The following is a 27,087-nucleotide window of genomic DNA, read 5'->3' as shown; positions in this document are numbered from 1 at the left end:
CATCCCTGTCATCCTTCTCATCATCCCCATCGTCCTCCTCATCATCCCTGTCATCCTCATCATCCCCATCGTCCTCCTCATCATCCCCGTCGTCCTCCTCATCATCCCTGTCATCCTTCTCATCATCCCCATCGTCCTCCTCACCATCCCCATCGTCCTCCTCATTATCCCCATCGTCCTCCTCATCATCCCCATCGTCCTCCTCATCATCCCGTCCTCCTCATCATCATCCTCATCCTCCTCATCATCATCTCTGCCCTCCTTATCATCCCTGTCATCCTCCTCATCATCCTTGTCCTCCTCCTCATCATCCCCGTCCTCCTCCTCATCATCCCCATCCTCCTCCTCATCATCCCCATCCTCATCATCATCCTCGTCCTCCTCATCATCCCCGTCTTCTTGCTCATCATCCCTGTCTTCTTCCTCATCCTCCCCATCATCCCCATCATCCTCCTCATCATCCCCATCATCCTCCTCATCATCCCCATCATGCTCCTCATCATCCTTGTTGTCCTCCTCATCATTCCCGTCGTCCTCCTCATCATCCCCATTGTCCTCATCATCCCCGTCTTCCTCCTCATCATCCCATCATCTTCCTCATCATCCTCATCATCCTCCTCATCATCCTCATCATCCTCATCATCCCCGTCATCCTCTTCATCATCCCCGTTGTCCTCCTCATCATCCCCGTTGTCCTCCTCATCATCCCCATCATCTTCCTCATCATCCCCATCATCCTCCTCATCATCCCCATCCTCCTCCTTATCATCCCCATCCTCCTCATCCCCGTCATCCTCATCATCTCTGTCATCTTCCTCATCATCCCTATCCTCCTCATCATCATCCCCATCCTCCTCCTCATCATCCCCGTCCTCCTTATCATCCCCGTCATCCTCCTCATCATCCTTGTCATCCTCCTCATCATCCCCGTCATCCTCTTCATCATCCCCATCATCCTCCTCATCATCCCCATCGTCTTCCTCATCATCTCCGTCATCCTCATCATCATCCACATCCTCCTCATCATCCCCATCATCCTCCTCATCATCCCTATATTCCTCCTTATCATCCCCATCCTCCTCATCATCCCCATCCTCCTCCTCATCATCCCCGTCGTCCTCCTCATCATCCCCGTCATCCTCCTCATCTCCATCATCCTCCTCATCATCCCCATCATCTTCCTCATCATCCCCATCATCATCTTCATCAGCCCTGTCATCATTATTGTCATTGTCATCAAGATCTCCATCATCATTCACCACTAACTTTTCTTTCCCAAGACATTCTATTTGCCAAGGGCCCTTCTAAGGTGGCACACCCATAAAAACAACATTGGCTTCAAAAATGTTGCACAACCTTTGCCTTTCTCCCCTACTTTGGTTTTCCAGTTGCCTTTGGAAAGAGCCAACATTTTCAGCCCATGTGCCTCACAGCAGAAAGTTCTGTCCTCATTTTTTTCCTTCACATTGCTTCTTCAATCATTCATGTATTTTTAATTCAGAAAACATCTATGGAGAGTCTGCTATACCCTGGGAATTTCACAATGAACATGTCCCAGCCTTCAAAGCACTTAAAATGGGAGAGAGGTATAAGCAAATGAGCAATTATGATATAGAGTGACAAAGGCTGCCTAATAGGCCAGTAATGGGTCTTACAAAAGCACAGGAGAGGGGCACCTAACTCAGTTCTAGGCAGTCAGAGAAGACTTCCTGAAAAAAAATTACATCTGAGTTGAGCCCAGAAAAAAAGGATGTTCACCTGGAAGGAAGAGGCAGAGAAAGAGTGTTCCAGACAGAGAGGATATGACCATATACAAAAATTTGGAGAAGAGAAACAACTCTGTGGGTTTGGAGAACTGCATGTAGTTTAATATCACTATAGTATAGAGTGAGGAAAGGATGTGTTGAGAGAGAATACTGGAGAAAGATGCAGAGGCCAGATCATGGAAGGCCTTATATACCATTCTTGGGAGTTAGGACGTGATCCCAAAGCTAGTGAGGAGCTATGTATGATTTTAAGCTGGGAGTACAGTATGATTTTAAGCTGTATCCAAGGGAAAAATCATTTTATTACTTTCATAAATACCAGCATTGGTGGTGGGGAGTGAGGGAGGTTGAGTTCTCAACCTGAGCTCTATGGATAGTCTGTGGATGTTTAAGAATTTGTCAACTCCCTGAAATTGTAGACAAAAGTATTAGTTGTATGTGTGTTTGGGGGATGGTAAGAGACACAGAATCCATAGCTATGAAAATCCTCAAAAGGAACTATGATCCAAATCAATGTTTGAAACCATTGTTCTACAGGCAGAAAGCTGAAACCTAACTTATAGAGCAGAAATTTGAAATCTGCCACAAAGAGTCCTTCTAAAATTGAAGAATTTCTGTTTTAAGAAAAATTTCTCATTCCTTCCCCTGAGTTACCAAACTCTTCCCACTCCACCCTGACCCACTGACGTTTTGTTCCTGGCCACTCTCCCACTGAAGGCTGCTTTCTCACTCATGGAGCTGGTCTCTGTGCCAACCCATAATACGTGTCCACCCCAGAGGCTAAGAATAGACACAGTGTCCTGGTGACTTAAAAATTGGGTAATATCTGAAGAATAAACTCTATAGTGACTATAAAATTCATTCTAATAATTTGAAATAAACAGATTATAAACATATGATTGGGGTTTCTCTGCAGGGTGCAGGAGAAGGTACTGAGCAAGTAAAGAAAATTCCCTATTAAATAGAAGGGGAAAGCAGCTACTATTCACAATTGTGAAGGGGAAAGAAGAATACTAAACCAAATACTTTCTTCTGTTTTTTCAAGCTCGACCTTCATCTCCACCACCCAATCTCTCACTCCCAATAAGTTATATCAGATAAGCTACAATTCTTTCAAGCGAATAGACTTTGTTCTGTTTATTTCTTCTTAATATATTTTCCCAGATTTGGGATCTGTGTTCCTCATCTCTCAGTTAGGTTTGTGATCTTGTGCAAGTCAATTCCTTAAACTTTCTGGGCAGCATCTTCATCTGTAAAATAAAGTTGGATGAAAGTTGCTTTTTAGTTCCTGCTGTGTGTAATGGTTACTAAAGTGGAAGGCTATTGTAAAGAGATTTTATGATAAATATTTCTTGTTTTCAACTTGCTGGTTATCTCAAAGGATTGCTGTGTACTTCATCTAAGGCATTTTTAAAATGTAATGTAAAAGACCAAAGTACCTTGCATTATTTGTCCAATACAGCCAAGTATAGCAAGGGTCAAGAAACTTTTTCTGTAAAGGGCCAGGTAGCAAGTATTTTAGGCTTTGTGTGCCGTAGGTCTCTGGCACAACTATTCAACTCTGTTATTATAGTGGGAAAGCAGCCACAGGCATATGAATGAATGTGTATGGCTGTGTTCCAATAAAATTTTATTGACCAAAAATGGTGGCAGGCGGGATTAGGCCATCATGTCATAGTCGGCTGACCCTTGAAATAGAAGACTGGAAGATCTGGTAACCTGAAGATAGGAGGGTTTCATCCCTTCAGTCTTTTCTGTTTACAAGCTGTTTCCTGGATGATTTCCTGAAAATTGTTTTGTTGTCATTGTTGTTGTCATTGTTGTGTTAAATAACAACTGCTCAATTATTTTGGCCACCCACAACCACTTCACTGTTAATGCCCCAAATAAATAACTTTGAGTGAGTGGGTCTGCCAACTTATTGGGAATCTGAAACAGTTGAGACAACTTGTTTTTTAGGCACAGAGATAAATAAATGGCTTCATCAGGAGACAGTTCCGAAGATGAATAGCCAAAAGGAACAGTTGAGCAGTTAGTTCATTGGGACAGAGAAAGAAAGACAAAAAGAGGGAAAGAGAAGGGAGTAGGGAGAAGAAAGATTGATTGAATAGCAAACCAGTTTGTGAGATCTACTGTACAGACTTGCCCAGCTGGGTACTTTATATTGAATTTGTTTTGCAAATTGCAGATGCCTAGCTCTAGAAGCCAAGAAAAAGAAAAGGCAGTCATCCCACGCCAAAATACTCTCATGGATCTCAAGTAATTTACATTACTTCATTTTTGTGGGGGGAAAATCACTGTACAGTCCCCTTCCAAAATAAGTGAAGAGGAACAGAGAGCTATTTTACCCAACTGCCTAGAACAAGACAAATATTTTGTAGAGCTTTTTTTTTTTTTTTTTTTTTAAATTAAGAGAACAATACCTGCCCGGTAACTTTGCCTATGTTGTGAAAGTTACTGTGTCACTGTTCAGCCCACAAAACTGCTTTAACTGTAAAACTGACTGAATCCAATGAGTCTTACTATTTCTGTATATACTTCAATGAAACCAGGGATATTTTGTACCCCATTCTACCTTTTGCTGAGATCAGTCCTGCCTGACGGAATCCTTACAATTCCATTGAAATGAAAGAAAGAGGTAGTCCCAATGATTTTATTAGTGAATATCTTTTTTAAAGCTCTCTAACATATTGACCATGATTTACAGTGACACTTTATCAAAGTAACACCCAGTAGCCAGGCCTGTCCTCTGCTTTTGGTTATTGAGATTTACAAGATTTCCTTCACACATACTATTTCTTTAACAATTTATCCCAGAAAATTTAAAGAAAAGGGTAGTGGTGAATTCACTGGCAGGAGGCTGGGACAGTGGGGTTTGTTCTTAATTTTTTAATCTGGACTTTTTTTCAAAAGGACTTCAAACTGCCTTTGAGAGAAACACAATTAATACAAAGGACAGGTAATTTGTCTTCTAAGGGAAAAGGGTACCCATTTGAAAGAGTTCATGTGTTCTCCTAATTGTCTCCTGGGTTTGTAGACATAGTTTACAACGTCAGTGAGCTAGTACTTCCCATGGTGATCCATAAACTAGATATTAAATGAATGAAGTAAAAAATTGGGGAAAGCATTTTTAACCAGATTTTTTTCCGTAAGTTAAAACATGCATCCAGCTTCCTTGTGAGCTTACTTAACTTGTGAGCATGTTTTATTTGCCTCAAGCTAAAAGATTCGGTCATCATATACCTGATTTACCAAATGGTCTCCTAACATCCTTGAGACCATTCTAGGAAATAAATCATCCATCAGTAGCACAGTTGGAAAACTTAAAAGTATAGTCAGGTAGCAGGATTTTCCAGCAGGCTGCATAAACTTTGTTACCCCCCTAATATAGGGCTGCCCACAATCCAGGGTGTGACTAAGACTATCTCCACTCCTTGAAGGTAAAAGCCTTGTAAACAAGAACTGTGTCCAAATTATCTTCATTTCTCTAGCACCTGGTGAAATGCCTGGGACATAGGTTATACTTAGTCAGTACCTGCTGTTTTAGAAAATAAGTGAATGAATGAAACCCATCATGTCAAAAGCATTTTCTTCACTCAGATGCTAAGAATAGCAGCTTGGAGTTCTGAAGAGCATTCCAAATAATACATCAAGAATGTTTCTGTAATTTTAGCAGAGGTTGAAAGATCATTTGCTAGGGATGTGGTAGAAGAAAGTACAGTTTGGAGATTTGGACTAGAATGGACAGGTAAGGAGGTTGGGTAGGTAGATCGATGGATGGGATGGATGGATAGATAGATAGATAGATAGATAGATAGATAGATAGATAGATAGATAGATAGATAGATAGATAGATAGATAGATAGAAAAGTGGATAAATGGGTAGATAAAAGCTTTGCTATATAGGGAAGCTTTTGCTATATAAAGAGTCTAGTATCTATATAGAGTATGAGTCCAAAATTCTTGAGTATAGCAGTTTGATCAAGAATATCTAGCATCTTCTTAAATGGCAGATGAGGTTGGAAACATTTTTTAAAAAATATATGAATGCATTATGATATCTTCACTACTGCTTTGACATAATTTTAAAACATTCTCAGAGTAAAAGAGCAGAGATGAGATGACTAAATACTAGCAGTGGTTAGGGATAGAGCAGTGAATTTCTAATAACAGGGCCAAAGACTTAGAGGAAGAAGATGCTCACCAGCGGGCCTTAGAGTGAGCTCAGGACCACTTGTGTACAGCTGAGAAATATTGAAATGAAGATCTCAAATTCTTTTTGATTGGGATGGCATTTTGAGAAAAAGATGTATCCTACTAAGAGACTGTGATTCTAAAACTCATAAAAATGTCGTTTGTTTTAGGTTCATAAGAAGTCCTTTTAGTATCTTTTTACTGCTTTATCCCCAAGGTCCAGAAGAATGCATGATGTGCAGTAGATGCTTAATAAATACTTGGTGAATTAATGAGTAAGAGTGCAGTGAGGGTAATAATTCTAAAGATAGATTGATTGATAGAACCTTATTAAAAGAATACAAATATATTTTCATTGGTCTGGCAGTCCTGTGCTGGGTTAAAACAAGGACCAAGAAGTTTTATCCATACTTAAGCACTGGCATGCTACACTATCTCAGGCACTAACACTATAAAAAGACTTTAAAATCTCTAATGCGCATGCACACACACTCACAAACGTGGAAAACTATCTAGAAGTGCACAATAAATATACATTACTGTACACTCATAATTGATTTAAAACCCAGGAGGCTTGGATCCGAAACCTATTTTGTAGGTTAGAACCAAACACTATACTTTTGCAGGTAAAAACGGAAAAAGAACATGTAAAATGAAAGATCATGAAAGTTCATGATTTGAACCAGTCATTGACTATTCCTTGCTGCCAAATCAATCTTTAACTACAATTTCTCTAGAAAACTGGGTTTTCTATCATGTTAAACACTACATTGATGGAAATAGCCTAATTCTTTCACAATCACACACACACATGCATGCACACAGGCACAAATACTCTCATCTATCAGCTGAGAATGTGCCATTTTTACCATGCCTTCATATGCATTGCAGGAGAAAATGTGTGTCGGGGAAAAACCAGATGATTTCTATTAAGTTCTACATGGGTTGAGTTTAAGGCAAAGAGTGAGGCTAAGTATGAAAATCAAAGCCAAAGCATCGAAGCAGATTTTTCTTTCAAACTAGTTTATGTCCTAAAGTTTGCACAACGTGTTGGCAATGACAGCAAGCTTGTATAAGGAGGTGTTTTGTGTTTTACAGCAAACACAAGGCAAAAAAAAAATGCAAGGGCAGCCAAATATTACTTCAGTCATGAATTCAAAGAATGTGTGTAGTAGGTATGTGGTAAAACTCATGAGCTAGGAACTATAAGATTTTTTAAAATTTTACAAAATTCCAAGAAAGAGTTTATCTCTTATTCTTTCCTCCATACCAAGGCACCTCCCTTCACCCCAGCACTAGTTTCAAATTTGGAAAACCCTTCAGACCCTAAGGGAAAAGGGTCCCAAAGTATCTTTTGGTACCATGAAGGAAAGAAACTATATTTAGCACAGTCTATCTGTTTGATTAGAGAGAGAAAGAGACATAGTTACATTTTCCGGCATGCAGATCTTTTATAAATCTTAGAAAAGGGTGGTTTTCCAGAATTCTCTGGAAGTTATTTTGGAGTTCATCAATTCTGCCAACATTGAGCACTCTGTCTACCTCTTTTCTTTCTCCTCATTTTCCCCATTTCTAAATACATTTTGGTCTGTAGAGAATAAAAACCTGCCTAGCACAGGGTAGACATTCAGTATACTTTGTCAAATTCATTAATGGATTGATGGATTAATGGGTGACTAGGCATCAGGTGATCTGAGATTGATTGAATGATTGATTTTTCCTTCAACTTTTAATTTCCTGGGTACATGTGCAGGATGTGCAGGTTTGTTACATAGGTAAATGTGTGCCATGATCTGGGTTTTAATCTTAAGACACTAGTAGGTGTCATACCACCTAATGGAAATGATTGCTTTTTGTTATCATAACTTTGGGTGAGTGGATATGTGGAGTGTGTGGTATGTGTAGCTTATCTTTCCAGATAAACTGTATGCCAGAGATCTTAAACTCAAATGGCCTACATGGACCAGGCAAGTGATAGAAATGAGGAAAATGGGTGGGTATAATAAAGTAAGGAGTAGTAGGCTGCTGTGGCCAACTGGAGAGCACAAAGAGCAATTTGTGTTTCAAACACAATGGGGGCCAAACACACCACATCTGTAGTCCAGGTACACGTACAGTGTGAGCTCCTTCACAAGACTCATTGGATATAAAACATCTCTCTAATATTTAAAAATACAGAAATAACAAAATAATAATAGTTAAAGTGTATCAAACATCTCTACTAAGTCCCTGGTACTGTTCTAAAATTCATCTTGTCAAATTTTAGGTAATTAATATATTACCTTTATGTTGCAAATGGGGAAACTAAGGCATGGTACTTAGTAAATATACATGATTGCACTATGCATAAATAATTGGATGTTAAGAGAATAAAAACCAGAACAGCAAAGAGCAAAGTTAACAGAGACCTGAGCTGAGCCCCTAAGCAAGAAAGCAGCATACCCCAAAAGACAGCCCATCAGAGAATGATACCCCACCCATCTTCTGGCATCTTCAAGTAGGAGGATGAAGGTAATTTCCCAAATCCCTGGGTGGCTCATAATCTGCAATATAACTGAGACCTCTACATTTCGGAGAGACCTGATACAGAACAGCTTTTTGTAGTCTGCGAGTTCTATCTCCTTTGTTTCACAATGAAAACAAATGAAAACAGACTATTGTTCCTATGTGTAGAAATAACTTTAATAATTATGAGCGGCTATTGTTTAGTAATAGGTATTGGATTATCTCCCCTAATTCTTGTAGGGAACCTGTGACATCCATACTGTTACTATTTCCTTTTTACAGATAAGAAAACTGAGGCTTAGAGAGGTGAATTAACTTTTGCCATATCACACAACTAAGTGTCAGAACTGGGATATGAACCAAGGTGGACTAATCTCCAGAGCTTATGGTCTCATCCACTGCAGGGCAAGGAAAAGAAGATGAAAAGAAAAGTGTTTTGAATTTTTCTACCTATGCTTGTCAGCTACTTCCAAAACCAAACCAAAACAAACAAACAAAAGAAACCACAAAATCTTATTTTGAAAGTCTTGCATAAAACTCCAAACTATATCAAAGAAAAGAGCAGACTCTTTCTATTCTGGTTCAAGTGGAGAGTAGAAAGCAAACTACCATCTCCAATACATTCTCTCCCACCTTGATGTCTTTCCCCACCACTTCCAGCTGTCTTTACGCTTCCCTGATCCTGCCTCTTTCCCCCGTCACAGGCTCTGCTTCCATGTCCTTAGTCAGGGTGCACCCAAAGGCCCAGTCCCCAATCCTCCATGTATTTCTCCTCCTTTTGCCCTCCAAGACACTTAGCTCACAGATCCTCATCTCCTGCTATTCTGTCAATGACTCTTAAGTGCTTGTCTCCAAGCCCACGTTCCTAGTGGCTTATAGAACACAGGGGGTGAAATCTCCAAAATTCATGATGGATTTAAAGTTGAAAGAACTGACTGGTCATAGGGGTGTAAATATATTAGAGGATGGTTTCCTTAAGCTGCTCCATGGGTGTACCTCAGAGATGGCTGTAATTATTTTTTACTAACTGGTGAAGAGGATCTCCCCACCCTGTCCTCACTCCCCTGTCCTTCTCTCCAACACACTTCCTTCCACCTTCCTGACCTGAGGGTGCTCAACCCTGGGAAGAGTGCTGCATGAGTTCATGGGTTGGCCCAGGTTTAAAGTACAAAAATCTTTCTTCTCTATGCTTCCTGTCTCAGGTGACAGGCAGTAAAGTATACTGATTGAGAACTAGAGTCGTGGGGTCAGACAGACCTGGCTTCAAATCCTCCTCGGCCACTTACAGCTATGTGATCTCTCTGAGCTCAGGTTTCTCATCTGCCAAGTTGGGTTAATAATACAAGTTCTTGCTCATTGTTTTGTTGGGAGGAGTGAATGAGATAAATCACGTAAAGCACTGACCACAGTGACTGGCTGATAATAAGCCTCAGTGGATGGTCGCCCTTAGGATTATTTTGTAACCCTTTGCTTTTGAGGCAGCTGGTGAGCTCTGTAGCCCCAGAGATTACAAAAGGCCAAGGCTTTCGGAGTGTGGCTTACTTATTTATTTATTTCAGCTCGGCACATAAAGAGAAAGAAATGAAAGAGAAGAGAATTTCCACAGATGGTGTACCTACTACCACTACTCATGTGGTATCATGGGAGTTGCTTTGTGGTTTTGTTTGTTGTTTGTTTTTGTTTTGAGACAGAGTCTTGCTCTGTCACCCAGGCTGGAGTGCAGTGGCACAATTTCGGGTCACTGCAACCTCCACCTTCTGGGTTCAAGTGATTCTCATGCCTCAGCCTCCTGAGTAACTGGGATTACAGGCACGTGCCACCACACCTGGCTAATTTTCATATTTTTAGTAGAGACGGGGTTTAGCCGTGTTGGCCAGGCTGGTCTCAAACTCCTGACCTCAGTGATCCACCCGCCTCAGCCTCCCAAAGTGCTAGGATTACAGGCATGAGCCACCACACTCAACTGCCTGCTTTATGTTTTTATGTCTTATAACCTCACACAGTTTAGTCGGTGAATGACAGCTGGATTTTTTTTGCCAGGTGTGGTGGTTCATGCCTATAATACCAGCACTGTGGGAGGCCAAGGATCTAGGATCACTTGAGCCCTTGTGTTTGAGATCAACCTAGGCAACGTAATAAGACCCTGTCTCTACAAAAAATGTAAACGTTAGCCACCCCATCTCTACAAAAACTTTAAAAATTAGCCAGGTGGTGCGCGCCTGTGGTCCCAGCTACTTAGGAGGCTGAAGTGGGAGGATTGCTTGAGCCTGGGCGGTTGAAGCTGCAGTGAGCCATGATTGTGCCACTGCACTCCAGCCTGGGTGACAGAGTGAGACTCTGTCTCTTAAAAAAAAAAAGAGAGAGTTGGATTTCTTTTGTTCCCATGTATTCAGTGTTTCCCAAAGCATATTCCCTGGACCAATGAGTATCAGAATGACCTAAGGAGGTACCCTGATCTATAGCCTCAGAATCCCTGGGACAAGTCCAGGGCATCTGCCCTATAAGCTGATTTCCAGATCATTATAATCAAAGTATAACAATTTTTGACTTATTGTTTATATCATATGATCTAAAATTTGATTTTGCATTTTCTTGTGTTTATACACGTAAGCATTTCTCCCTCACTTGGGTGATAAATTCTCTAAGGTGATAACCATATTTTTTAGTCTTCTTATAACCCTACTAGTGTTCTAGTGCAGAGCTCAATCCTAAATACATCACTGGGAATTAATGAGAATATTCAACTGGGTTTAGCTTACTGTCTTCCAGAGTCCTGATCTGTCAATGCCAAAAATTGGTAGAGACCTCAAATTAGAAAGGTAGTTCACCAATACCCAATATTATTTGATATACAATTGAGTTTTTAATCAATTTTTTCTCATTATCAGTGTGTCGGGTATTCTTTTACTGAGATTCTTGTGCCAAGATACCTGAATTGTTGACTGGGGAACAAAATTTACAAGTCCCTGAGAAGTGAAGTCCTTTCCAAGTTTGAGTTTATGAAACAGAAACTTACAGGCCTTCCTGCCTCTCTGTGACAGAAAGCTGGGTAAGGCAAAATGCCTTCTGTCTAAAATGGTTTCAACTTTTAAACACATGAATTAAAACATGATTTTCATCGCAGGATCAGCAATGCTACATGCTAACTTTGGGAAAAGGAAGGATCTGTTAGGTTATGATGTTTATTCCTGAGAAATTGAGAGGTTTGCCATATGTTTTTATGGTAGTTTTCTTTGAGGTAACATAAACACCTTCTGGAATGTGGAGGTTCCACCATCAGAGTCCTATGGGAGCTTTTCCAGTGCCCTAATGTCATTAACCCAGCTGCTTTGGTTGCTGTGATATGCAATAATTTCTTCTACATTTAAAAAGCGATTTTCTGATCTCCAACCCATTTAACCATGTTTGATCTTTAATAAGATCAAAAATGTTTGGAATCTGAGTGTATGATCTTTGTGTTACATTTTTCTCTTTTTAATTCACAGTAGCTTTTCCTTCCCCCTTTCTCTTCTTTAGGATCAACACTCTGTGGTAGGCCAGAACACAGGCCCCAGTCCAAGTCCCAACCCCTGCTCAAATCCAAACACTGGAAGTGGTTACATGAACTCCCAGCAATCACTGTTGAATCAGCAATTGATGGGAAAGAAGCAGACTCTACAGAGGCAGATCATGGAGCAGAAACAGCAGCTTCTTCTCCAGCAGCAGATGCTGGCTGATGCGGTAAAACTTTCTCTTAATTTCTACTGAACGGACCTGTTGACCCACCAGAGGGAGTTTATTCTTTTCCATTTATATTTACTGTGCCTACTTACGTGACAGCAACAAAGATGTCCCGACTGTAAGAGAGGATAATTCCATACATTCAGTGTACTGTAGGAAGAAAAAAAAACCAAACTTGATTTAACAGCTGCTGGACACTTGGAATGCATGGCACCTCTGCTAACCAGCCCTGCCCAGCCCAGGAATGTCTAGAACAACCAACATAAGCATTTGAATCGGGCAAAAGAAACCAGTGTTGTTCCCCAGGCTTAAGGGGCAGAAATAGTAAACTGAACTTGAATCAACTCAAATCCAAACTGATTTTAGAGATAAGAGTTTTAAAAGCAACTTTAAAAGCCAACATGAAGCCTCGAAACCAAGATTTGGCTTCTAAAATAAAGCAACTCACAATAGGGGATTTTTTAAAAGAAAATGTTAAATGCATTTCCCATTTGCACTGTATATATTAGGTTGATGCAAAAGTGATTGTGATTTTTGCCGCTACTTTTAATGGCAAAAACTGCAATCACTTTTGCACCAACCTAATAGTTGACTTTTTGAGAAAGACAAGATTGTGTTTACCACACACTACACATGCATTAACCCTCCTTCAGTATTTATCTGCTCGGCCCTGGCTTCATTGCCTCCCTTCAAATTATTTGGCCAAATGAAATAAAAAGTAAGCATCTCCAGGTGGATTAGAGGTAAGGTATACAGAAAAGATTAAAAACAAAATCAAATCATTTTATATTCAAGGAGCTTTGCAGTAAGAGTCAGAAATGCAGGGTATCACAAGGTATAATTATTTAGTAAATAATAATTTGCAATAAGGGTAGAGCCATAAACAAGGCAAATCCTCTCTTCACCCTAAAGAAGCCTTGAGCATACTGAGGATATGTCAAATAAATTGGCCAATTGTAATGCATGTGATTAAGTGCTATACTCTGGGAACTACTAGAAATGATTTCAGAAAGAATGTTCTATCTACTGAATATCTGAAACTGGAGTAGGAGATGAGACGAAGAGTAGGAAGGTCATTTCAGCCAGAACAATGAGCATATTCAAAGACCTGGGAACAATAAAGGATACTACATATTATGCCTGCCAAGGTATTGAGTGTGCACAAGAATGGGGAAGTGATGAGTAAAGATGCCGGAGATAAGAGGCAGGAGGGTAGGGCTTGAGAGGCCAGAATATACACTGAAAAGCAACAGAAGAGATTTTAAGGATTTAACACAAGGGGAAGTACTAGATTCAGATTTGCATTATAGTAAAAGTATAAAAAGAGTAAGAGAAAATGTAATGAAGAGAAAGATTAAATCCAGCCTGAAAAGATTAAGGATAGTCTCCCAAAGAAGTAAAATTTGACATTGATTTTGAAGGACTGTAGGATTCTGATAGAGTAGGTGGGGTCCACTATTGTAGGTGGAGGGTGGAGCAGACACCAAAAGGTGCAGCCTGGGTGTGAATTTGTTGGGTAGTTTGAGATTGCATTATGAAATATTTAATGCCTGATAAAAAGTAAACATAGTCTAACAACCACATTTTTTTTAAGGAATTACAAGTGGACCAAGTTTTGTATTCAGGACATGTGAAAAGAAATAGTGAGAAGTAAATTTATTTGACCTGGAATAAGGAATATTGAGAAATAAGATTACAGATGACCTTGAATACTGCCATAAGGTTTAAGGGAGTCACAGACTGGATCACAAAGTGACACAACTGGTTTCTTCTAGAAATCATAGTTTTGAAAACTCCAGTCCTCCCCTTGTTCCCTTCCCCTCCCATTTTTATCCTTATAAACTAAAGACCTTAGAAACAAGGGCAGCAGAGAGAAAAACATGTAATCTAAGGTTGACTTACTGGGTACACTTTCATCACTACCATCAATACTACTAATTTTATGAATTATAACACGTAGAGGTTGATTTTCAGCTCTTGTTAAAAGGCAAGGAAGTGGTAGCATATACATTCCATGAGGGTCCCGGCCTGGCACTGGCCTAACTCCCACTTGGCCCCAGTTGAGTCACCACTAGGACAGGTGCAAAGGGCAGCGGCATAAACTGTGAGATGAATGAGAATGAGGCTGCTGTTTTTGTGATTTTTAGAAACCATTCACATGTCTCTTTGTTTGGACACCATTGAGGGTGTCTGTGCTTTTTAGCATATCCAGGAAGAAGTGGTCTTTGATACCACTGTACATTAGCATATGCTTTGTGGTCATTTGCAGTCAGTTGGCAAGGCCACATAGGCACCTGAATTGAGATGTTTTCTCATGAAAGTTTGTTATCCTTATTCTCTGTTATTCTCCTACCAATGAAGCGCAAAGAAGAGACATGAATAGTACTTATTACGAGGGACATCATAATTACCAACACGCATTGTGTACCTACTGTGTGCCAGGCACCAAGCTGGATTTTCACAGAATTAAATAGAAATATGAGGGAGGTCCTATAATTATCCACATCTCACATTTTTACAGATGAAGAAACTGAAGCAGAATAGATATGTACTATAACAGATGATTTCTATAATGGGTTTTCAAGTCTAACAGATTGGGTTATCATTTAGATATTAGTTCATAAATTAAATTTCATATTGCACAAAAGTAATCTCAGAAATGGCCTATGTGTTTACACTTGCACAGAATGGGAATGTCATTCTTTTGCAAACTGTAGCCGTCTCTATTCAGTATTGCAGTCTAGTCTTTGCTGCTCTTCAGCACAAAAGAACAACATGGCAGTTCTATGTTATGTCCATATGCAAAGTTATTAATCTAAGTCATTTGTGAACAAGTAGTTTAAGAAACCTAAATTTCTGGATATATATATACACACGTATATATATGTATATATACGTGTGTATATATACGCACATATATATGTATATATGTGTATATATATGTATATATACACACACATATATATACATGTGTGTATATATATGAAAATCCTTTGAACAACAATTTAGCCCTCTAGTGGAGACAAGCCTGACCAACATGGTGAAATCCCGTCTCTAATAAAAAAATACAAAATTAGCTGGGCATGATGGCAGGTGCCTGTAATCCCAGCTACTTGGGAGACTGAGGCAGAAAAATCGCTTGAACCTGGGAGGCAGAGGTTGCAGTGAGACGAGATCATGCCATTGCACTCCAGCCTGGGTGACAAAGTGAGACTCCATCTCAAAAAAAAAAGTCAATAATTAGATTGAAGAGATATAAAAATAAATCCAGGTTTGCAATATAGTCTATGATGGGAAGTCAATCACCTTCTTCTCTCTCTTTACCTCTCTCTCTCTCTTTCTTTCTCTCTCTCACGCATACACACACACAGACACACACACACACACACACACACACACACACACACCCTGTCTTCTTCAGTATAAACAGTAGAAACACCTAATTACATAAGAAAGAAGGACAGATACTTTTGGAAAAGAGTGGATTTCAGAAAGTCCCATGCTTGGCATAAAAATCAAAACTGTCGCCGGGCGCGGTGGCTCACGCCTGTAATCCCAGCACTTTGGGAGGCCGAGGCGGGCGGATCACGAAGTCAGGAGATCGAGACCATCCTGGCTAACACGGTGAAACCCCGTCTCTACTAAAAATGCAAAAAATTAGCCGGGCGAGGCGGCGGGCGCCTGTAGTCCCAGCTACTCGGGAGGCTGAGGCAGGAGAATGGCGTGAACCCGGGAGGCGGAGCTTGCAGTGAGCCGAGATCGCGCCATTGCACTCCAGCCTGGGCGACTAAGCGAGACTCTGTCTCAAAAAAAAAAAAAAAAAAAAAAAAAAAAAAAATCAAAACTGTCATCTTACACAACAGTTTATAACAGAGCTGGTTGAGCATCACCACATTGGGGTTCATGGAACATCTCAAGCTGTTTCTTAAACATTTAGGGTTTGGGCAAAACCAAAAAGCATTTCACCAACCACTTTTTCCCTTAATTTGTAAACCCGTGTTTAAAAGAAATGTAATCCATATGTTTCTGATTCATTTACACTTAGCTCATCAAAATTGTGTTTTATATGAATTACTTATGTGCAAAAAACTGTGTCTTTCAAGCTTTTTTCTTAGCAACAAGAATTTAAATTTGGTTTGTTGTTGTTTTAAGGCTTTTTCCCCTCCTTTATAGTAGACTTATTCTACTAAGAAGGTTTGGAATTTGATGGGAAACTGAGAAACACATGGTTTAAGTCAGTTCTAAGTTAGGCAGTGCACATTTGTCTTCCAGCTAATTTACCCATGTATCTATTGCAAAGTTTTCTTTTCTATTTGTTGACTTTTCTATAATTATAGTGTTCTCCCTCTACCTATGCTGATTATTTTTATCTTGAAAATTGAGATTGCTTTGGGATGCATACAAAATGGCAGTGAAGTCATTCTAAAAACTCCCTGATCCATACCAAACAAGATAAAAAGCAGCCCTTAATTCCCAAAGCTGATATGATACTCACAGTCAAGCCATTTTGTTCTCTGTTGGGTATAAACAATCCTACAGAATGTCAACCTCAGACAAGGTTACTCTGAGACCATGGTAAAATGAGACAAAATAACACTTCATAATTTTGTCTAAAAACAGACACAAACAAGGTCACTATGCAACCTCCAAAACACCAAACACCCCCCTCTCTTGTTAAATGAGTGATAGCTACTTCTTTATTTAATTAGAATTGACTTTACTTTGTGACAGCTTCCAATCTAGAACAAAGCACCATTTCCTTAGACCCTCCCGAAATCACTCAAAGTCCAAATCTCAGGACAGATTCTCTCTAACATTCTCCTACTGAGATACCCTGTGACCCCTCATGATGTGTGTTCTCCCTTGCTGCAACAAGTAATAAAGCCAACAGCTGTGTTCCTAGTGGTCTTTGACTGAGGATATTGACATATTAAAAGAATGTCTCTATTTTTTTTCTTAGCTTCCAAACTCACCTGTTCTAAAAATCAAAAGGCTGATTCCAAATGGAAGAAATGAAGGGGGGGCGGCAAACCTGTGCTTTCAGAATGGGGAGCTGAGAAACAGAGCAGCAAGGGGCCTGGTATTGTGTGTTAGGAAAGAGCCTGAGTTTGGGACTCAGGATTTGGTCTTGGTTCTACCACTGTGTGATCTCGAGCAAGTTACTTAGCCTAACAAGGCTTCCATTGCCTTATTTCTTAGGTGGAAATAATCATGCCTACTTTTAAGAATTGTTTATAAGGAGGTAAAAAAGAGATAAAATTCATATAGTGCCTATATCGGTACCTGTTGGTGTCTCCTGACATCTCCTCCTACCTAGAGTTATCAGATTTAACAAATAAGAATACAGGGCTGGGCACGATGGCTCATGCCTGTAATCCCAGCCCTTTGGGAGGCTGACGTGGGTGGATCACGAGGTCAGGAGTTCGAGACCAGCCTGGCCAACATGGTAAAACCCCATCTCTACTAAAAAATATATAAAAATTAGCTGGGCCTGGTGGTGGGCACCTGTAATCCTGAGGGCTCGGGGGGGAGGAAAATCGCTTGAACCTGGGAGGCAGAGTTTGCAGTGATCCGAGATCGTGCCACTGCACTCCAGTCTGGGCGACAGAGCAAGACTCCATCTCAAACAAACAAAGCAAATAAGAATACAGAATGCCCAGGTGTTCTGTATTTTATCTGAAAACCCTACCTCCTGTGCTTTCCCCACTCTGTGGGACCAGAATTGTATCTAGGTACCTGCCAAAGCATATCAGGTGTGCTACCACATAAAATTAGAAATTAGCATCTTGAAAAATCACAGAAATTTAGTTCTCATTGACATTGAATTGAAAAATAAAGAAAATAAGACGTTACTAGAACCAAAACACATGTTGAGTGTCATGGAGAAGTAGAAATTATACTTCCATACAGGAAGTTTATTGAAATTGAAAAGATTTGTCTCTGAATTAAGACTACAAACTAAGGTCATGATTTGTAACCCATGATTGCAAAATTGTTCTTATACTACTTTTCTGAAATTTTACAAAATTTTGCATGCATTTTCACAAGTGAAAAGGGAATGATGCAATGTAACATGTTTTCATATCTTTTCTCAAGGAGAAAATTGCTCCACAAGATCAGATAAACCGACATTTGTCAAGGCCACCTCCAGATTATAAAGACCAAAGAAGAAATGTGGGCAATATGCAACCAACTGCTCAGTATTCTGGTAAGTGTCCTTAAAAATTCATAAAAGTTATAGCTGTGAAAGGAAAAAAAATTCATTTTTCAATTATCCCTGTAACTCACATATGATTGTAATATCTTTCTTAGAATTTCTAACTCCCATTTGGCTTTCATACCAAGACTACACAAATATTTTTTAGTCCTTTCATCAGTTTTTTTTTTCATCAGTCTTGCCCTGTACTCACATATTTTACCACTCTCTGGACTACCTCCAAGAACTCAAAAGAGCTAAATATTTTTCTGTTAGGTTGAATCACTCTCCTCCCAAAGATATACCTTAACCCAGGTAGTGGAAGGTAAGCAGACATTTCTCCCTCTTAGGCACATGTGTAACTTTCACAAATCCTAGTCTTTTTGTATCCACCGTTGAGCCCATCTCCAAGGTTTCTCCTTCAAAGACAAAGGTCCGGCCACCAAGGAATACTTGAAAAGCAAATTAAGTTTTCACAGAGTCTCTCAAAAACACCAAAGGTGAACTCTATTTAAATCACAAAGCAAATCTTCTTAATAGCTCTCTCAGTATAAAATAAATGGTAAGTACAAAAGTCCCCTAAATTCTCTCTCTTCCCACTCATTAAACTCCAAAAAACCTTTCCCAAACCCAGCCTATATTGCTCTGCCTTCTCCTATTTAGTATCTATTCAATACACTTCTGCCCCAAACTGTCTAAAACTCTCTGCACTTTCTAATGTAAGTTAAGCTTATACTCTTGGGTTTCCTAAGTTCTCTCTGCCTTACCTGTTACCTTCATCTGTCCAGGAAGCCACAAAGAAGATTCCCTAAAGAAAGAAAGGCTGTGAACACCTCTATTTTATTAATATTTCCTGGTACTGTTAAGTGTACTTTTAAATATGTTGTCCTGACTTATTTAAACCCCCTCAGATACAACAGGTTGCCTCTTTCAACTGAAGCTGAGAATGGGGCTGGGCTCAGTAGCACATGCCTGTAGTCCCAGCTATTCTGGAGGCTGAGGTGGGAGGATTGCTTGAGCCCAAAAGTTCAAGGCCAGCCTGGGCAACATATTGAGACACTGTCTCTAAAAACAGCAAATAACATTAGGAACGGGATGTATGTTTTCCACTCTGTAAGATTACTTTGCCTCAGGACAAAAACGGGATTCTCTAGTTGATTTTCCTCAAGGAGGCTGAAAGATAAGATGTGGTTTCCAGTCATGTGTTGCTTAATGATGGGGGTATGTTCTGAGAATTGCATTGTTAGGTAATTTTGTTGTGCAAACATCATAGTGTGTACTTATACAGACCTAGATAGTCTAGCCCACTACACACCTAGGCTATATGATATAGCTGATTGCTCCCAGTCTACAAACCTAGACAGCATGTTACTGTGATGACTACTGTAGGCAGTTATAACACAATGGTAAGTGTGTGTGTATCTAAACATAGAAAAGGTACAGTAAAATATAATTTAAAAGATACAAAATGGTACATTTGTATAGGGCCCTTAGCACGAATGGAGCTTGCAAGACTGGAAGTTGCACTGGGTGTCAGTGAGCGAGTGGCACATGAATACAAAGGCCTAGGATATCACTGTACACTACTGTGGACCTTATAAACACTGTACACTTAGACTTCACTAAACTTATTTTTTAAAATTTCTTTCTTTAATAATAAATTAACTTTTACATTAATTTTTTTGCTTTGCTTTACAACTTTTAAATTGTTTAAACTTTTGACTTTTGTGATGACACAGCTTAAAACACAATCACATTGTACAGCTGTACAAAATTATTCTTTTCTCCATATCGTTATTCTAGAAGCTTTTTTCTATTTTCTTACAATTTTTTAAATTATTTTTAATTGACATATAATTGTTCATATGTATGGGGTACAGAAGGATATTTTTATGTATGTAAACAGTGTATAACGATCAGATCAGGGTAGTTACCATAACCATCACATCAAACATTTATCATTTCTTTGTGTTGGGAACATTCAAAATCCTCTCCTCAGTATTTGAAAACATAGTATAAATTATCCTTAACTATAGTCATCCTAGAGTGCTATCGAACACCAGGACTTATTCCTCCTATTTAGCTGTAATTTTGTATCCATTAACCATCTTCTCTCTACTTTTTCTCCCCACATCTTCCACACCTCTAGAAACCACAATTCTACTCTCTACTTCTGTGAGAGCAACTTATTTAGCTTACACATATGAATGAGAACATATGGTCCTGTGCCTGGCTTATTTTACTTAAAATTTTTTTTTAATTTTATGTTTTTGTTTTTACTTTTTAAACTAAGACACAAACACAAACATACACACATTAGCCTAGGCCTGCACAGGGTCAGGATCATCAATATCACTGTCATCCACCTGCACATCTTCACCCACAAAGATGATATTGCTTAATCTTATTGGCATTGTATGTCATCTCCCTTACTGTTCAAGTGTCTCCTACCTGGCTGTTATCTCTCTTCATCAAACATGGCCCACTACACAATGCGCTACACAGATACAAGGAGATACAAGAGAGTGCCTTTGCCTTCAAAGGGTATGTAGTCTAGTTGGGGGCATATTTGTAAATAATAGCAAGGCTAATGTGTTCATTTGGCCCTCAGTCTTTCAGGATGTATACCACCTAGGTATCCTTAAGCAGCAGGGGATAGCCCACGTTTACAACTGCAGACATGCTCTACCCATCCACTGATATTGTGATATTCTTTTGTGTGTTAAGTTCTGTATTTCTCAGAATCTCTGACTCTTTGGGCCTCTCTGATAATCTTTGCCTCCAAAAATGTTTCCTCATGATGACTTCACCCTCCAGAAGTTAAGGAGATTTCAATGTGTTGATTAGTCACTATCTGTTGTGTGGAGCCTCTTATTACACAGCCTGTGGCTTAAGCACTTGTTCCATATTGTTGCAGAACTTTCTCCTTAGTTCAGCTAAAACCAGGCTCTCATCACACGGCCAGGAAAGATTCGGCTCGTGGACACATAGAAGGATGAGGAAAAATGGAATGTATTGAGCAAAAAGGAAAAATAACTCTCAGTAAAGTGAGAGAGAGTCCTGCTAGCAGGTTTCCCACCTCACAGATTGAACCCCAGGTCACCACACAGGAAGAGGAGAGGCCAGGCTCCTCCCTGCTGCAAATGGCGTGAACTTCCCGAGGCTCCACCCTGTCCTCCCAGTGCACAGGTGGGCATTATTCAGAGAGTCAGTCGGAAACAGACTTCATCCGGGAGCAGCAGTCCAGTTTTTCAGCCTTCAGGCTGTGTTAGGTTTGAAGGCATGGGGGAGACCCTTGTCTGCCTCCTGGGTCTCTGTCAGTATCCTATCAGTTATTGACAGGCATCAATTTAACTGGCAGGCACTTTGAGGCTCCACAGATTGCCCAATACTAAGTGCTAAATGAAAGATTCGGAGGGCAAATACTGCTGGAGAGGGGAGACTGGAAGATAAAAGAAAGCTTAATAGAGAGCTTCGGCCTTAGCCTGAGCCTTGAGGAAAAGGTAGAGCTCAGTGAGGAAGGGAAATGCCATAAGCAAAGGTGGCTCACAGTGCATTGAGTAACAATTCAATAGTAACTACACTTCTTGGAACTGAAGACTTTCTTTATGGAGATAATTTCTGGAACATTGAATTCCAGATGTTTAAAGAGAGAGACATTTGGGCCAGGCCCAGTGGCTCACACCTGTAATCCCAGCACTTTGGGAGGCCGAGGTGGGCGAATCACGAGGTCAGGAGATCGAGACCATCCTGGCTAACATGGTGAAACCCCGTCTCTACTAAAAATGCAAAAAAATTAGCCGGGCGTGGTGGCGGGCGCCTGTAGTCTCAGCTACTCGGGAGGCTGAGGCGGGAGAATGGCGTGAGCCTGGGAGTCGGAGCTTGCAGTGAACCGAGATCGTGCCACTGCACTCCAGCCTGGACAACAGTGAGACTCCGTCTCAAAAAAAAAAAAAAAAAAAAGAGATGGAGATTTAGCCTTTGAACACTGGGAAGCCACTGGGGCAGCTTCTTGAATGGGGATGATTCAAAGAATGGGACGTGATTTTCAAGGCCATAGTTTGGGAATATTGATCTAGGAGCCGTGTGTAGCATTCATCCATACTTTCTCATTTGGACCTGGGGTAAACAGTAACATGGATTTCATGAGAGCTGACTAATCAAGACTATAGTCTCTGGACTTGGAACATGGTAAAGCTAATTCAAAATGGAAGATTGACCGTTACCTCCCTTCAGTGACTTCAGAAGAGGAATAAAATAAAACCTACCAAATAGAACTATTCTATTTTAGTCTTCTTTTTGTAATGTGTAAACTTGTGAACCAAAGAGTGACCTCGGGTGCTCCTTCCTCCCAAAAGCTGTCTTGTTCCTTTTATATAATTTATTTGATGATTATTTCGCCTAAATTGTCTTACACCTGAAAGCAGTTTCATATTAATGAGTTATTGAAAAGTGCAATTACAGAGGAGATAACATACTGTTACGAACTAATAAAATTCTCTTCTTTTTCTCAGGTGGCTCATCCACAATAAGCTTAAACTCTAACCAGGCTTTGGCAAACCCAGTTTCAACACACACCATTTTAACTTCCAATTCCAGCCTCCTGTCTACTTCTCATGGGACAAGAATGCCATCATTATCTACAGCAGTTCAGAACATAGGGATGTATGGAAATCTGCCTTGTAATCAACCTAGCACATACAGTGTCACTTCAGGAATGAATCAACTGACCCAACAGAGAAACCCAAAGCAATTGATAGCAAATCAAAACAACCCTATGATGCCACGGCCACCTACCTTAGGGCCAGGTAATAATAACAATGTAGCCACTTTCGGAGCTGGATCTGTTGGCAATTCACAACAACTGAGACCAAATTTAACCCATAGTATGGCAAGCATGCCACCACAGAGAACATCAAATGTAATGATCACATCCAACACGAGTGCACCAAACTGGGCCTCTCAAGAAGCAACAACCAAACAGCAAGAAGCCCTGACATCTGCAGGAGTCCGCTTCCCCACAGGGACACCTGCAGCCTATACCCCAAATCAGCCATTGCAACAGGCAGTAGGTAGCCAGCAATTTTCCCAGAGGGCGGTGGCTCCTCCTAACCAGTTAACACCAGCAGTGCAAATGAGACCCATGAACCAAATGAGCCAAACACTAAATGGACAAACCATGGGTCCCCTCAGGGGTCTGAATCTCAGACCCAATCAGCTAAGCACACAGATTTTGCCTAATTTGAATCAGTCAGGAACAGGGTTGAATCAATTGAGGACGGGCATCAACCAGCCGCCATCCTTGACGCCCAGCAATTTTCCTTCACCCAACCAAAGTTCCAGGGCTTTTCAAGGAACTGACCACAGCAGTGACTTAGCTTTTGACTTCCTCAGCCAACAAACTGATAACATTGGCCCTGCCCTAAACAGTGATGCTGATTTCATTGATTCTTTATTGAAGACAGAACCTGGTAATGATGACTGGATGAAAGACATCAATCTTGATGAAATCTTGGGGAACAATTCCTGAAGAAGAAAGGGGAAACAATTTCCAAACTCCAAGCACTAAAAGGCAGTATTTTACAGAAACTCTGTAGAGGCTGAACTGTTGATGTTCAGGTAGACTACATGAAGATGACATGCTTAAAAATGGAAAGCAGAAAGTAACTGCAGTGATGAACATTTTGGTCCAAATTCTTGTTTTAAATCTTACACCCGAAAGTAAAACATTGGGATCTCTTTTCCCTGTCTAAACTCCAGGACACAGTATCCAATTTATCCAAACAGAACTGTGGTGTCAATGTGTAATTAATTGTGTAAAATAGCCTTCCCAACCAACTTCCTTTTTCCCTGGAAAAAAAAAAAGAGGTAATAGAACTTGTAGTTTATTTAAACCCCATGTCATGAGGAGGTACTAGTTCCAAGCAACAAACTCCTTAATTTGCTCTAATAGATAGGTATGGTTTAATCTTTCCATTGTGTCTTTTCATTTAATTTTCCTGAAGCTTGCAGGATAGATTGAAATAATTATAGGTTTGTTTGGAGTAACCAAACAGTGTGCTAATTAAGAAAAAGTCAGAGAACCTAGAAAACATCCAGTGGATTACGGAATTTCTTCCCCAGATTCACTCCTCACTTTTACAATTTTCCCACAATCCTCTACTTCAGTGAGATGCTGTGTTTCATGATTAAACAAAAATATAGAGCTGTGCGATTTGATTTTGGCTTCTACAACCAACATCTGAATCCATTCCAAATGAAATTTTAGATATAACAAAGGCTTGTCCTAATCATACTGAAATATTGGTGCACACCTCTCTGCACTGGATTTAACTTTTTAAAAAAAAAAAAAAAAACACTGGACATTGCTATAAATGAGATTTATTTGGCTACAAACAACCTGGGATGTTTCTTATTATGATTGATGCCTGCTGGTTTGTTCCCAAGCTAAGTAAAATTGAGCCTCATCCTCCCTACTCATTTTGATGACTGAGGCTGGCTTACAAGAAAAGGAAGTTTGGAGACTAAAACCGAGATTAGAAAGTATCATGTTTTGGTTGGAGATAAGAACCAGGGGAGGCAAGTACCAGTGTGTACAAATTTATTTCACGGAATTTGAAAGAAAACATAATCAAGAGGGAAAACAATTTGTCCTTCATTGGACATATTATTTGGATTTGGGTGAACAGCGAAATGGAATGTGGTCTGTTAGGAGCGTTCTGTTCGTTCTTCTGTCCCTAATGTGATGAATCATTGCCACATGTTAGTTGGACTCTTCATATCCAGGTTTTGTCCCTCAGGGCTGAGCACTATATCAAAGAGTTTTTGTTGAGTCATTTAACCTCAGTGCCCACATACAGATCAGCTGTAAAATGGGGAAGATGTGTGCTGATTTGGAATGAATGCAAAATATCACTATCATTTTCCTAATTACAGAGGAGCAAAGGTTATCTTCAGCCCTTTCAGTTATACGCTCACATATTCAAATATCAAATGTAATTTAGCTGAAGTTATTTAATAACCAAGTCTTCAATATCTGTTCAAAGAAAAAGAACACACTTTGAAAATTCTGCAAAGCTCTCTCCCAGTCTTTAAAATGTCTAGAAGCACTCTCCTTCTTTACAATACCAACATCACTGGCCCAGAATCTTTCCTGTGCTAGGCTGTAAATGTAAATAAATTACTTGTTTTGTAAACTTTTGTAAAGAATATTTTGGTAGAAATACTTAAAACATATTCTTTGGGTTATATTTATACATATGTGAAATAAATATACTATCAAAAGGTTATATTTTATACAAAAAGTAAATTGCTACCTTTTGTATGCTAATATACAAAGTTTTGTATAATATGATGGTTTATTTTTAGCTCTACACTTAAACCATAGGTGGTTGAGTGGGAACTTTTGAAAACTATCAAGAGGCTTGTTAGACAAATTTATATTCTGAAACCTCAATAAGAAAGCATTCCAGGTTTCAATCCTTGTTTTTTGTCCTGCTCCCAAATTCTTTTTTAAACCCATAGTTCTTGTGTCTTATTTGATTCTTCTGCTGTGCACATTGTATTGGTCCTTGTTGCATGTAGTCTACTGTGTGTTTTCCCATTTTATAAGACAGCATTTCTCCATACAAAAAGAAAAAAAAAAGATGTACATATAAATGCTTTTATTGTATGGCTCCTCCATGTTACTGTATATATCTGCCAGCACTTCCCAGTTACACTCCTGTGAGTCGGCTTATTTTTACCCTAACATAAATAGTATGTTTTGTAGTAGTTATCAAATTTAAGAGATAAAGCAATCAGAATGTTTGGATTTTCTTCTATCTTAATGTGAATTTCATAATTAATGTCTATTTATTCAGCTATTCATTAAAATACAGGATTCTTTGGGAAAACATGGTATAATCTGTAGTTTCTGTTTGTTAGCAGCCTATTACCAAAGATGACATAATGTTCCTGAAAGCAGAGATAACAACAATTTGATAGACATATTTAGCTAAAACCTTAAGATTTACAACTTAAGAGCTATTGGAATACAGTCTGCCATTTATAGAAATACCAGACCACTTAATTGTTGGCATTGTTTATCATCCTGACATAGAGAGGAGGTAGAAGTAATTTTTCTTTTTTGTTCTAAGTCAAAGACTAGAAAGCAGTTTAAGCAAGTAACTCGGTCTTGGCTTTGTGTTAAGCCCTATGAAGACAGATAACTCTGCTCTAAGTGAACGCACTAATATTACCTGCATTACTGTAACCGTACCATAACGGTAAAGATTTCAACTTGTAAAACAAGTATGTTGTATTGTGTATAATTTCATGTGTAAAAAACTGTTTTAAAAAATTCAGAAGTAGGCCGGGCGTGGTGGCTCATGCCTGTAATCCTAGCATTTTGGGAGGCCGAGGCAGGTGAATAACGAGGTCAAGAGATGGAGACCATCCTGGCCAACATGGTGAAACCTCATCTCTACTAAAAATACAAAAAATTAGCCGGGTGTGTTGGTAGGCACCTGCAGTCCCAGCTCCTCAGGAGGCTGAGGCAGGAGAATCACTTGAACTCGGGAGGCAGAGGTTGCAGTGAGCCCAGACTGCGCCACTGCACTCCAGCCTGGCAACACAGTGAGACTCCGTCTCAAAAAAAAAAAAAAAAAAAAAATTCAGAGGTAGTTAATGAAATCATACTTTCAGTCACCAACAATATTGTTGCTT

At 39.7% G+C, this 27,087-nt stretch overlaps 1 protein-coding gene across 3 annotated transcripts in view; it reads left to right on the top strand.

Moving 5' to 3' along the window:
- Positions 1-26,276, top strand: part of MAML2 (mastermind like transcriptional coactivator 2) — a 368,167-nt gene extending 341,891 nt beyond the window's left edge. For all 3 annotated transcript variants that reach the window (XM_015435626.4, XM_005579421.5, XM_015435625.4), the window contains 3 exons: positions 11,982-12,185; positions 18,282-18,393; positions 22,896-26,276. In XM_015435626.4, coding sequence (XP_015291112.1) covers positions 11,982-12,185; positions 18,282-18,393; positions 22,896-23,911 — 1,332 coding nt within the window. In that variant the 3' untranslated portion in view covers positions 23,912-26,276. The remainder of the gene's footprint in view (positions 1-11,981; positions 12,186-18,281; positions 18,394-22,895) is intronic.
- Positions 26,277-27,087: the final 811 nt, after the last annotated feature.

This window comes from Macaca fascicularis, chromosome 14, assembly GCF_037993035.2.
Source record: "Macaca fascicularis isolate 582-1 chromosome 14, T2T-MFA8v1.1".
In the NCBI taxonomy this organism is placed as follows: Eukaryota; Metazoa; Chordata; class Mammalia; order Primates; family Cercopithecidae; genus Macaca; species Macaca fascicularis.
This window is presented reverse-complemented; position numbering and strand designations above follow the sequence as displayed.